Genomic DNA, 12,846 nt, shown 5'->3' with positions numbered 1-12,846 from the left:
TCCTTCCCCCAGGTGAGGACACCGCTAGAAGGTGCCTCCAGGTCTCGCTCCTTCCCCCAGGTGAGGACACCGCTAGAAGGTGCCTCCAGGTCTCGCTCCTTCCCCCAGGTGAGGCTAGAAGGTGCCTCCAGGTCTCGCTCCTTCCCCCAGGTGGGGACACCGCTAGAAGGTGCCTCCAGGTCTCGCTCCTTCCCCCAGGTGAGGACACTGCTAGAAGGTGCCTCCAGGAACCAGGGAGCGGCCCTCACCAGACACCCATCTGCTGATGCTTTGACCTTGGTGCTTTCAGCCTCCACAACGGTGAGAAATAAGTTTCTAGTGCTAAAAGCCACCCAGCTGACGGTGGTTTGTGACCTCAGGCCAGGCCGACTAAGACACCAAGTGACTGCTCTTCCTTTAAGAAGGCAGCCATCCAGCTCATCCCCCACTCATTCTCCACATTCAGAAGACACACCTTCACAAAACATGAGTCTGAGCACGCCACCCACAGCTTAAAACCCTGAGACAACTTTCCATGGCTCTCAAGAAAGAACCAAATGCCTTCCGGCTACCATTAAGGCCTGGCCTGGCCTCATCTGCCCATCCCACCTCATTGCACACAATGCCACCTCTTGCCATCTGTGCTCCAGCCACACTGACCCTTCACCCTTGAACACACCATGCCCCCAGCTGACAAAGAGCCACCCAGACTCCCCTGCTGAGAGCTCCTCTCCCCATCTTCTCTTTGTCCATCTCAGCATTCAATTCAAATACCAGTCCCTTGGAGAAGTTTCCCTGACACTCTCATCTCAACTGACCATGTACCCAATGGGCAGAAACACCAGTGTGTTGAATGCAGAACTTGATGCAGCTGCAGTGCTGAAACCAACTCGGCCCGGCCAGTGCAGGTAGAGATGGATGCTAAGCACCATGAGGGCAGGACTTAGGCCAGCTCAGCTCAGCATTGTGTCCCTGGCCACCTGCATATGCACACAGTCACTGAAGCTCAGCCACTATGTGCCGAATGAACGAATGAGTGTGATAAAATGGGAGGGAGGCGGTAAGAGTAGTGATGGAGATGCTGGTTGTTATTAAACACTAAGGTAGGACAGCAGGAGCCCTAATGCATCAGGGGCAGCAAACACCAGGAAAGAAGAAATGGAAGAGACACTGACGAGGTAAGCAGAGCAGAATCTCACATCTGAATGGGGGAGTAACAGGAACAGAGGTTTTGTCTCCTAATCATTTGCTTATCCATTACAGAAGCAGATGATATGAGGAAGAACAAACATGCAAATTTTAGACATGTTGAATCCACAATGTCCATGAGGAACCCAAGCCACTAAATCCACCAAGTGAACAGATATAGCTAGGTGGGGGCTTGAGTCAGGGGAGGAGGCACAGTTGGAGATACTGATAATTATTACAATAATATTATGAATGAGCTATCTTTTAATTGTGGTAAAATAAACATAAAATTTACCACCTTCACCACTTGTCTTCTATATTTCAGTGGCTTACATACCTTCTCATTGTTGTATAACCATCACTACTATCTCATCTCCAGAACTCTTCATTTTGTAGAACTAAAACTCTGTCCCCATTAAACCCTAACTCCCCACTTCCCCTCCTCCAGTCTCTGGCACCCACCATCCTACTTCCCGTCTCTATGAATTTGACAACTCTAGGAACCTCATATAATGGAGTCATACAGTATTTGTCCTTTCGTGACTGGCTTATTTCCCTTAGCATCATGTCTTCAAAGTTCTTCCATACTGTAGCATGCGTCAGAATTTCCTTCCTTCCTAAGGCCAAATAATACTTGATTGTATGGATAGACTACAGTCTGTTCATCCACTTATCTGCAAATGGACACTTGGTTTTCTTCTACCTTTTGGCTACTGTGATTAATGCCTCTATCAATGAGGGTAGATGGTGTGAGCCATGTTTTTAACGTGTTGTATGTTCTAGAAAAATAGTAGTGTACATTCACTATTTTATTTAATTCTAAGGAAGCTAAGAAGTAACGTCAAGGATAAAATCTTCTAACGCTTATCTTTTCAGGATGGCTCATTACATGCCATGACTTCTGCCCCATATTCGTGTTTTATTAATTGTAATATAAATGCTACTCTTAGATATCAGCAAAAACTGAGCAACTATATACCACTACTTTCACAAGTTATAACTAATCAGATGTGGCCAAAAATGCTGACCATTCAGATCTCAGTATGATCAGGTCAAAGTGTCTCGACTCAATAAATGTGTATCTTAGAGAAATTTAAGGAAAAAAAGACATTCCAAACATTGAAAAAATGAGATGGTTTAATAAGTGACTGGCATGAACTGGCTGCTATCTGTGCAGGAGACCCGAGTGAAGCACCAGCCAGCATGAAACATCCTAATCCCTGATGGGAGAGTGCATGCCAGAGCCTAAGGCCCCTCACATCAGATAAGCTACACAGTGAGACCACCCAGGAACCCCTCAGACACCTGACCTTGCTCCCTGATGCCTTTCCCAGGCGATCAGCTGCAGTGGTCCTGGAACAGCAGTGCCTAGCCCCACACAGCCTGTTCCACAGCACCCACTGCTTCCTGCATGACGGGACCACCACACACAGAGCCTGGGCTGCGAGGAGAACACCAGAGTGGGGAGCAGGTGGGGAAGAAGAAAAAACACCCTATGCTGCAGCCTCACTGAGGCTGAGAACGGGGGAGTCGAAGCCAATACTGAGGGCCAGCAGATGGCTCTGTCCTTGGCAGGCAGCGGGAGCCCTCCTGGAATGGGCATTACCACTGTGGCCATGTTAGAGAGAAGGCTCTGAGGCCTAAGCACCTCTGAGATAACACAGCAGGTGGGACTGCATGGTGCACCCATCTTCCACATCCCACCACCCTGCACGACCTTAGCCACTGGGTTAACACTTGACTGTGTTACTTACAACCTCACCAAACCCACCAGCATAGAGATGGTGGTTAGATCCCATGGGAGGAAGGAGGTGGAGCCCTGGGTCCCATCACCTGCAAGAAGGTTGCGGAGGAGAAACGCTGGCAGAAGTCAGGAAGGAGCGGCCGGTGGGGCACATGGGCTCCTTGGTGAGGACGCAGCTCACAGCCCTAAGCCGTCAGTGGGTGTCTCAGTCTTTCTGCTCTCCCAATCCCTCTGCTGCCAGATCAAGAGCTGGGAGCTGATTCTCTTCTGAAGCCCTCCTAGTTCTCAAAGTCCAGCGTTCTCCAATTCCCTCCTAACCTAAAACATGGCCTAGCACACGATAGGCACATCAAACTCTTTAACAACATCCATAGATACACCAAAATCCATATTCTTTCCTGAGGGTTTCAAGGCCCCTCCTGACCTGCCCTAGCAGCCTTTCCAATGCCCCCCAATCACTCTCACTCCTGTCCCTGGGCACTAGCCCACCCCAGGCAGGACTGCCAGCTAGGAAGAGGCCCACCTCAGCACCAGCTGCAGCAGCACAATGGGTCTCGCACCCCTCCCCGGGCCAGCTGCCCCTCACCTCTAGAACCTCGCTCCTTATTTCCCATCCTGTCCGAAGCATCTCTTTCTCCACTGGGTTCCTTCTCTAGAATAAATCACTCCCAATCTTCTGGAGGCGGATGCATGTCAGAACCTCCCACGAGCCTTCCTCCCACTGGCCCTTTCCTCTTTCTCCTCACAGAGCTTGTTTTCAATCCTCTCCTAAATCAGTCCCTCGCACCCTGAAAGTCCAGGAGGCACACATCTGAGCAGTCGGCGGACCTCACCCTCCTTGCAGGAGGAAATCTCTCCTCCCCGGCGCCCCCATGGACCAGTGAACTATGCCAGGCTCAAAACTCAGCGTCTGGGGCTCACCTGCACCCCCACGGACCAATGAACTACGCCAGGCTCAAAACTCAGCGTCTGGGGAGAGGGCAGCACTTGCACATGTGGGACTGTCCTGTTCTTCCTGAGCTGCTCAGTTGTATCAGCACCAGCAGCCCTAATCACCCATGCAGCTGCAGTACTTGTCAAGCAAAGTGGCCAGGGTGCTTTCTCATGGGTCACGGCCACCCGCAACATGCTGAGCCACGATGTGCCCATAGCAGGCTCTACTGAACTCAACTGTTCTTACACAAAGCAGAACCACAGAACTCCACTGAAATATCTAGTCTAAATAAAAATTGATGCCAATCTCCATACGGATTTAGAAGTAACATTAAAATAACATCAAAGATGCCAAGGAGTGAAAGAAAAACATAAAAGAAACATACGGGAAAAGCCTCACCAAAAGAAAATCCATCCGTCTGAAATTCTGATAGGCACTGGGAGGAGACAGAGCAGGAGAGTATTTCACTTTGATTACCTGACTTATACGGAAGACCGCAGCAAGGTTACCTTGAGAGGATAGCCTAGCTGTTCAACATGACTTTGTAAAACAGCATGGTAACCACTTATAGAGCAAGTGTCCTGCATGGATTCAGTACTAACACATGGCCACTGAAAGCATCTTTAAAGTATATTTGATATCATAGCTTGACTTTTTTAAAAAAGGAATAAAAAACTGACCTACTTATAATGTGATTTTTAAAAAATGTTAAAGTTTAATAATTTACCACATAAACGTACGATCTGTTGAGTTTTTGCTCCAGAAACTCAAGCTAAAGATACTTTCCACCGAATTACCTCCACAGCACTAAGTGTTGGAGGTCACTCAACTCTGAGGTTGCAGGAAGGCGGAGATTCTCATGGGAACAGTAGGTCCCAAGGACATCAGAAGTCCTTTCATGACCGCACATCACTTCAAACAACACGACCCAACCAGGCAGCATCCTCTGTCATTATCGTTAATACGTTCTCACTTCTCTGTCCTTCCACCAGCATCATATTTGGGTGATGCACTTTCTCAGTAGCCTATGCTCTGACAGGCATCGTAAACTATATAGTAGAAGCTCCTCACCAGAGGTTGTGTCTACAATTTCCAGAAGGAGTAGGGTTTTTATTTTACATTTTTTTAAAAGTCATATGTACCTAAGAAACTTTCTAAGCTTGTCCATGCTTTAAAAAAAGTTTTTAACTCCTTCCAAGCAATTTCTTAAAATATATGTTATCATTTCACTATTCTTGGGGTGATCAGACTCCTGGAGAGAAATATCTGAGCTGCACAGCAAATACAAGGAATGTGACATCACTGATCTGACTTTTTATTCTTTTGGGAATTCTGAGGACAGCTTAGTCTTAATACTGAACCCAAGAGCATAAAAGGCAAACAGAAAATAAACCACATCTTCCCTCCAGGCCCAAGGGAGAAGGTACAAGCCTTTGAGCTATTCGCTATCTTTTCCCAAAGCCCATCTGAGAGGAGGAATTTATGGGGAAAACTGTCCAGGGACATTCAATCCATTCCCTACCTTAAAAACTCAAAATCCTGCTTTCAGATCAAGCTGTTTTTCTAAAAACCTGTGCACCTGAGTCACACTGGTTTAGCAACCTACAGAATCACTGCTTGGAGCTCATGTAAAAGTCCAATTTTGAAGCTGTATCTTCAGCTTCTCTGAGAACTTCTATGAGAAATCTGTGAGTGCATCTGCTGCTAAGATGCTATTTAGGGTTAGTCCATTATGTAGCTTAGTCTGCCCTACATAAAGTCCCATTGGAGATTTTGTTTTTAATGATCAGAAGTGGGATAAAGCTTTCTTTGTATAATTACTACATTTCCCCTTTGTCTCCCAATGAGAACTAAACGACTGCTCTCATCTCGCTCTGGACTACCAGAAAACACAGAACAAATTTATTTTTTAAAATTATGCTGACCCTTTCAAAGACCGTCACATTCATATTCTGCCTTTCTTGATCCTCAAGGTCTATTTGATGTGAATATTTTATCTTAGTACCTATTTTTATTATAAGCTTTATCGAAATCTGAAGACAAAGAAAGAAGGTAGGTCTGTTCTCTTAAAGGCATGAAACAATATGGTGTGTGATAAACATAATTTTTACCAAAATTTAAACATTTGCTATGAATAAATAGGATTTGTAAAATATCTCATTGTATCAAATATCAAGTGGCTCAAGGGACAGCGCTTCAGGATAACACCACTCTTGGTCCCGGTCGTCATCACGAACAGTTCTAACACGGTGCCCACGTGCAGCGCAGAATAAAGCCATGTTACAGGAAGGCCCCGCAGTCACAGGAGATTGATCCCACTGGTCCCCGGGACCATGGAAATCTTGTTCATCCCACAAAATAAAGACGGAGAGTGACAAGAACCAGGAGCAGCCATGGGCACAGGACAGAAGAGAGCAAAACTGTGAGAACATCTTTCTCCTGTTCCTCCTCCTCCCTCCTTCCCTGCCACTTCCCAACCACTAAATCAACTCTCCCACCCATGTGGCTAATCTTTTATATAACAGTTCAAGGAAATCCCTATATCCTGGACTATGAATTTATAACTGCAAAAAGTTTTAAATTGGTACATGGATGATCAAGATGTTTTGAGTAGATGCTGCCTGCCTGGTCCAACCTTCAGTTCCACTCTCTTTCCACAAAACAGAGGTGCTTTGAGGGAGTAGGGGGCTGTAATCAACAGTGTTCTGAAATGCTGCTGCAGACTATCTGCCCCTCCAACTCTCAGTGACACATGAAAGGTCCTCAATAAGCATCTCATGAGTGAATCCACTGGTTGTCAATGGCTAACAGAATGTGCACCAACCTTCAGAAACTAGAACAATAAATCCAGAACTATAAAAGAAACATCATACGTATATGATTATATCATCTACACATATAAACAGACTTTTTATTACATAGAAATCAAGTTACTTGAAGAAAAGAAAACGGTTCTGTTTTTTACCTTTATACAGCCATCCAAAATATCAGTTTTCCACGAGAGGCCAACTTTTCCAATAAGAGGTAGGTGTTCTCTGTTATTTTTTAAATGTATAACAATGAGCTTCACATGTCCATTTTCAATATTTCCTGAAAAGACATAAGATTGTTTCAATCACTGTCTTCCAATGCAGGACAACAAGCCAAGCACGTTCAGTCAGTGACTTCATGAGGATACCTCACCCTGGTAAGTCCTGGCCTCTCGACGGGGACTACATGGGCACAGCAATCCCAGCCTCTGGCTTGAGGCCAGAGCCATGCATCTGTGTCCCAGAGACAGCAACATTAACAAGTACCCAGAAAGGTGATGTCAAAGGTGAGTCGGGGAAGCCAGCTGAGGTGAGCCTGGATAGCCACCTGTCGCTGATGGAAAGGTGGTTGCTGAAGGAAGAAAGGGTTCTTCTGATATGGGTAAGCCAACAGTGCTGGAAACCGGTATCTATAATTACAGAGTTCAAGAAAGCAGGTGGAGAAATGGCAAAGAAACAAGGGGGCTGGAGAGCAGCCGAACATGAAGAGGAATGGAAGAAACTCATATGAAATAAAAAACTCATACGAAAACACCTCTGCACAGGCTTGTAACTGAGTGAGAGTCCGTGCACATGCCCACCTAGTTGGAGGCCAAACCCTGTGGCCCTCTGCTGCCAGCTCCAAGCCAGCTACGGCAGCCTGGCCACGTGGAGGAGCCCTCGCATCCACGCAGCACGCTAGCCCTGCTGCCCTAGGCCTCCTGTGGCAGGGAGAGCCGCGGCACCACTCGGCTTCACACAGACACAAGCTTCCTGGTTCTGTCCGAATGCACCCCGAGAAGCGACCGTCAGGCACAGCAACACAACTCATACCCGAGAGTTCTCCAGAGATGGGTGTCTGAACAAAGGGAAGGTGCAAGTCACCGGGCAAAGCAGACGGAAAAATCATGGAAAAGAGCAAGTGTTCTCCAGCCCTGGCCTGATTATTTCATGAGACAAAATAAAACCAAAGCCAAGCTGTCTTGGGAGCCAAAGCTCTGTTCTAGAAATGTTATACAGTGTTCTCCAACTTCAGTGTCACCAGGTTATAGCCCACGCTTTGCCAAGGGCCTTTAAGTGAGAGACGACACAGAGGCAGGGTTTCCAGGCCTGCAAAGGGGAGCTCCTCGCCCAGATGCCACGCTGCTGGTTTCTCCTCGTCTTATTTCTGTTCCAAGGACAGAGGCAGCCCACATTTTCCTCTCTACTGCTGAGTAATTAGCAAGAACTGTGTAGCTTCCCTTCCACTCTCCCCAGGCATAGGAAGAAATGCCAAATGACACGGACCATTCCCGGGTAACAGCTCTACCGTCACCTCATCACCTCGTCACCTCGGCAGGGCTTGATGGAAGCAGGGAGGAAGTGTATGAAAAGCGAGGCCTCAGTGGAGGCACAGTAATCACATTCTGAATGGACCAGATGTGACTCTGCTCTGTCCTGCACTACTGCAGCCATGTGCAAAATCAAGGGAGGCCTCCGACTGGTGCAGCAAAGGCAGGCAGCCGACGGTGCCTACAGAAAACCAGGAGCTCATCTTCCACACAGCTTGTCCCCAGGACATGGCAGAAAATGCACTCCAAAGTATAGCAGCCAATAACGTCTCAATGGCAACTGTCTGAGCTAATAAACATCAAATCCCTGTAGGAAGCAGAGACTGTTATTTTGTTATTACCAGGTATTCTCCCACTTCAGAACAATTATAACACTGTGGTGTCTCCAAAGGTCAGAGCTCTTTCCGGCAACCCTCTGTAACCACTTACAAGACAGAGAAAGGTTAAGCTCTTCCTACATTTAAACAATCTGCACATGGAACAGATGTGTGAAAGTGTGTGTATATAAAATAGGTGTGTTTTTGAGTACTTACTGTATACCAACCACAGAGTTAGACACTTAATAGCTTAGAAGAATATGTTAACACCTCAAATAATAATATGAATTGGGCATTATAATTTTCTGAATTCACAGGTGATAAAACTGATGCAGGGAGATTAACAGTAACTTGCCCAAGGTCAATGGCAGAAACACGATCCAAACCCTGTTTTGTGTCCAGAGTCTATGTTACAACAGAGTAAGAAATATGTGAAACATACACTAAGTAATTATCTGCTAGCCAGGAATTTACAATGCAGATTCAGATGGTCATGTTTGTTTTCATATTACTCCCAAGAGAAATGCCTGTTGGAAATCAGCAAGCAGAATGCACTGGGGAATCGCCACGGCTTCCCGATACTCGAGGTAATAATGGCTCAGCCTGTAAGCACCGCGCTCAGCCTCCGCTCCCAGCCCTCCTTAGAAGCAGGTCACTGGTGATGCAGGCTCCTTCCATGAGACACATGTGTTCCTGCAAACCTGGGGTTGGAAATGAGCATTGAGAGGAGGCACAGAATGGGAAGAGCCGTCTGCTGGCAGAGGCAGTAGCAGCGGCCTGCTCCTCATGCTGGCAGGGGCAGAGGTCCAGAGGCTGCTAGTGGTTACTATACTGGTGACAGTTTCACAAGACAAACCACAGAGCACGGCTTTGCATCTATAAACAGAGTGTGGCTCTCCTAGACCGACTATAAGCAAGTATATCCTTTATTAAATTCCCGTGCTCCTTAAGTCATTCAGAATAAATTCTGTTCTTGGAGACTCTAATCTTAACTTACCAATACACAAGACCATCTGCAAAATTCAGCAAAATACAATTTGAGGCTCACCATCCTCGGTTTCCAGTGACACTGTACCTGTAAGCGTGGCCTTTAGACTCATAAAGACCCATTCCAAACCCTGCTCAGCCATTTACTAACTGTATAACCATGGTCAAGTTCCAAACTCAGTAAAATACGGATACAAATAGCACTTGATAAGGCTTTGTGAGGATGAATGGAACCGGTAATAAATATTAACATTATACAGTAGTTGATTATGTATGCCAAGCTAAGTGTGTTAAGTACCCTCTATGCTTTATCTCAATAATAATATTCTATCTAAAGACTGCCAAGTGCATTGTCAAGCAGAATGTGGAGATGTGCCACGTTGGTAGACCAGAAGACCCAATATAGTGAAGATGTCCAATTACCCAAACTTACCTATTATAGTTTCACACAATCACAAGCATAATCCCAACAGGTACTTGAGAAAATTGTTTACAAATAATTAATACTTACATAAATAATGATATTGGCAAGATGATTCTAAACTCCATATGAAAATGCTACGGACCTAAAATAGCCAAAACAATCTAGGAAAGGAAAAAAAAAGTTGACTTCAGGACTTACTATAGAGCTACAGAAATCAAGACAGTGTGGGACTGTGTTTATAAAGACACACCGATTGGCTGGGCGTGGTGGCTCACACCTGTAATCCCAGCACTTTGGGAGGCCGAGGTAGGCGTATCACCTGAGGGCAGGAGTCTGAGACCCACCTGGCCAACATGGTGAAACACCATCCTACTAAAAATACAGTGGCAGGCATCTGTAATCCCAGCCACTCAGGAGGCTGAGGTGGGAGAATCGCTTGAACCCAGGAGGCAGAAGTTGCAGTGAGCCAAGATCGCACCACTGCACTCCAGCCTGAGTGACAGAGCAAGACTCCGTCTCAAAACAACAACAAAAATAGATCAATAAAATGGAATAGATGGGTTCAGAAATAGACCCACACTTTTACAAGCAATTGATTTTTGACAAAGTCATCAAAATGATTCGATGAGCAAAGAAAATCTTTTCACAAATGGTACAAAAGCAACTGGACATCCACACTGGGAAAGAACATCAACCTATCTTCTAATTTACACAAAACCAGTTAAGGACAGATAACAAACCAAAATGCAAAAGCTGAAACCATAACAACGGTAGGAAAAACAAAGAAGAATATCTTTATAACCTGGGATAGAAAAAGTTTTAAAACAGGAAAAAACAACCAGGAAATTTAAAATTGATTAGATTTCATCAAATGAGAAACACTAATTTGTAACACTTACTTTCATAATAAGTCATCAGATGTACAAACCAAGAAAACATGTACTAACAAGTACTAATAAATATGCTATAATGAATTATCTGCTCTGAGTTTTCTAGGTAATTACCACTCAGAAAGGAGTATACTGTTTCTAATGCTTTACCTATTATAAATTCTTGGGGAGTATAACCTGAACTAGACACAGAAAAAAAATTAATATCAAGAAACTTGTTAATATCAAGAAAGAACAAAAAGTCACCTATTTTTGGAATTATAAGAATAAAAAGTTGATAACATGATATATACAAAAATAACTGAAGAAAAACCCAAAAACATTAAAAAAGAATTTCATCATGAGATCACCTGCACATATCAGGTTCTGCTGCTAAAGAGCTGAACAATTTCATACCTCTAAGGCCCATAACCTTATTTTCATACCCTTGACATTTTCTATTGTGTCTTACAGAGTAAGCACTGAACAGTTTTTGTCTTTGTTTTTGTTTTTTGTTTTTTGAGACAGATTCTTGCTCCATTGTTCAGGCTGGAGTGCAGTGGCACGATCTTGGCTCACTGCAAGCTCCGCCTTCTGGGTTCACACCATTCTCCTGCCTCAGTCTCCCAAGTAGCTGGGACTACAAGCACCCACCACCATGCCCTGCTAATTTTTTGTATTTTTAGTAGAGATGGGGTTTCACCATGTCAGCCAGAATGGTCTCGATCTCCTGACCTCGTGATCCGCCCACCTCAGCCTCCCAAAGTGCTGGGATTACAGGCGTGAGCCACTGCACCCAGCCAGCACTGAATAGTTTTTAACTGGTATTTTAACAGAAAGTATATTACAGAAAGTCTATAGGATATAGAGCAAATCTAACAAAATATGGAAACATAATAAATAAGAATTTGTTCACAAAGGCAACACAAAAATAAGTATTAATAAATGGAGAAAGATGCAGGATCTACATAAAAGCATTTCCCCAGGGTACTAGAGGGAAACTTAAAAACAAGTATATCTCAGATGTACTGCAGATTTGGTTCTTGACCACAGGAATAAAGCAAATATCACAAAAAAAGCAAGTCGCATAAATTTTCTGGTTCCCCAGCGCATATAAAAGTTATGTTTATACTACACTCTTTTAACTGTGCAATAGCATTATGTCTAAAAAATAATATACATATTTTAATTCAAAAATACTTTATTGCTAAAAAATGCTAATGACCATCTGAGCCTTCAGCAAAGCATTATCTTTTTGCTGGTGGAAGGTCTTGCCTCGATGTTGATGACCGATGACTGATCAGGATGGTGGTTGCTGAATGCGGCTGTGGCATTTTTTTAAACTTTTATTTCGGTTCAGGAGTATATGTGGAGGTTTGTTATATAGGTAAACTGCATATTGCAGGGGTTTGTACAGATTATTTCATCACCCAGGTAATAAACATAGTACTCGATAGGTAGTTTTTGGATCCTCACCTTCCTCCCACCCTCCACCCTCAAAGAGGACCTGGTCGTATCCATTGTTCCCTTCTTTGTGTTCATATGTACTCCATGTTTAGCTTTCACTTATAAGTGAAAACATACAGTATTTTGTTTTCTGTTCATTAGTTCACTTAAGATAATGGCCTCTAGCTCCATCTATGTTGGTGTAAAGGACATGGCTGCATAATATTCCATGGTGTACATGTACCACATTTTCTCCAGTCTACTACTGATCGGCATTTAAGTTGATTCTATGTCTTTGCTGTTGTGAATAGTGATGTAGTGAACACATACATGCATGTGTCTTTATGGTAGAATAACTTATATTCCTTTGGGAACATACCCAATAATGGGATTCCTGGGTCAAATGGTAATTCTCTTTGCAATTCTCTGAGAAATTGTCAAACTGCTTTCCACAATGGCTGAACTAATTTACATTCACACCAGCAGCGTATAAGTGTTCCCTTTTCTCCACAACCTTGTGAGCCTGTGTCACTTTTCTGAATTTTTAATAATAGCCATTCTGACTGGTGTAAGGTGGTATCTCACTGTGGCTTTGATTTGCACTTCTCTAATGAATAGT

At 44.3% G+C, this 12,846-nt stretch overlaps 1 protein-coding gene across 2 annotated transcripts in view; it reads right to left on the bottom strand.

Moving 5' to 3' along the window:
- Window positions 1–12,846, bottom strand: part of FBXO15 (F-box protein 15) — a 77,843-nt gene that overhangs the window by 3,445 nt on the left and 61,552 nt on the right. For both annotated transcript variants that reach the window (XM_011975896.1, XM_011975897.1), the window contains exon 9: window positions 6,811–6,935. In XM_011975896.1, coding sequence (XP_011831286.1) covers window positions 6,811–6,935 — 125 coding nt within the window. The remainder of the gene's footprint in view (window positions 1–6,810; window positions 6,936–12,846) is intronic.

This window comes from Mandrillus leucophaeus, unplaced genomic scaffold, assembly GCF_000951045.1.
Source record: "Mandrillus leucophaeus isolate KB7577 unplaced genomic scaffold, Mleu.le_1.0 Scaffold16, whole genome shotgun sequence".
In the NCBI taxonomy this organism is placed as follows: domain Eukaryota; kingdom Metazoa; phylum Chordata; class Mammalia; order Primates; family Cercopithecidae; genus Mandrillus; species Mandrillus leucophaeus.
Note: the sequence above shows the minus strand (reverse complement) of the source record. Positions and strands in the feature narration are given on the sequence as shown.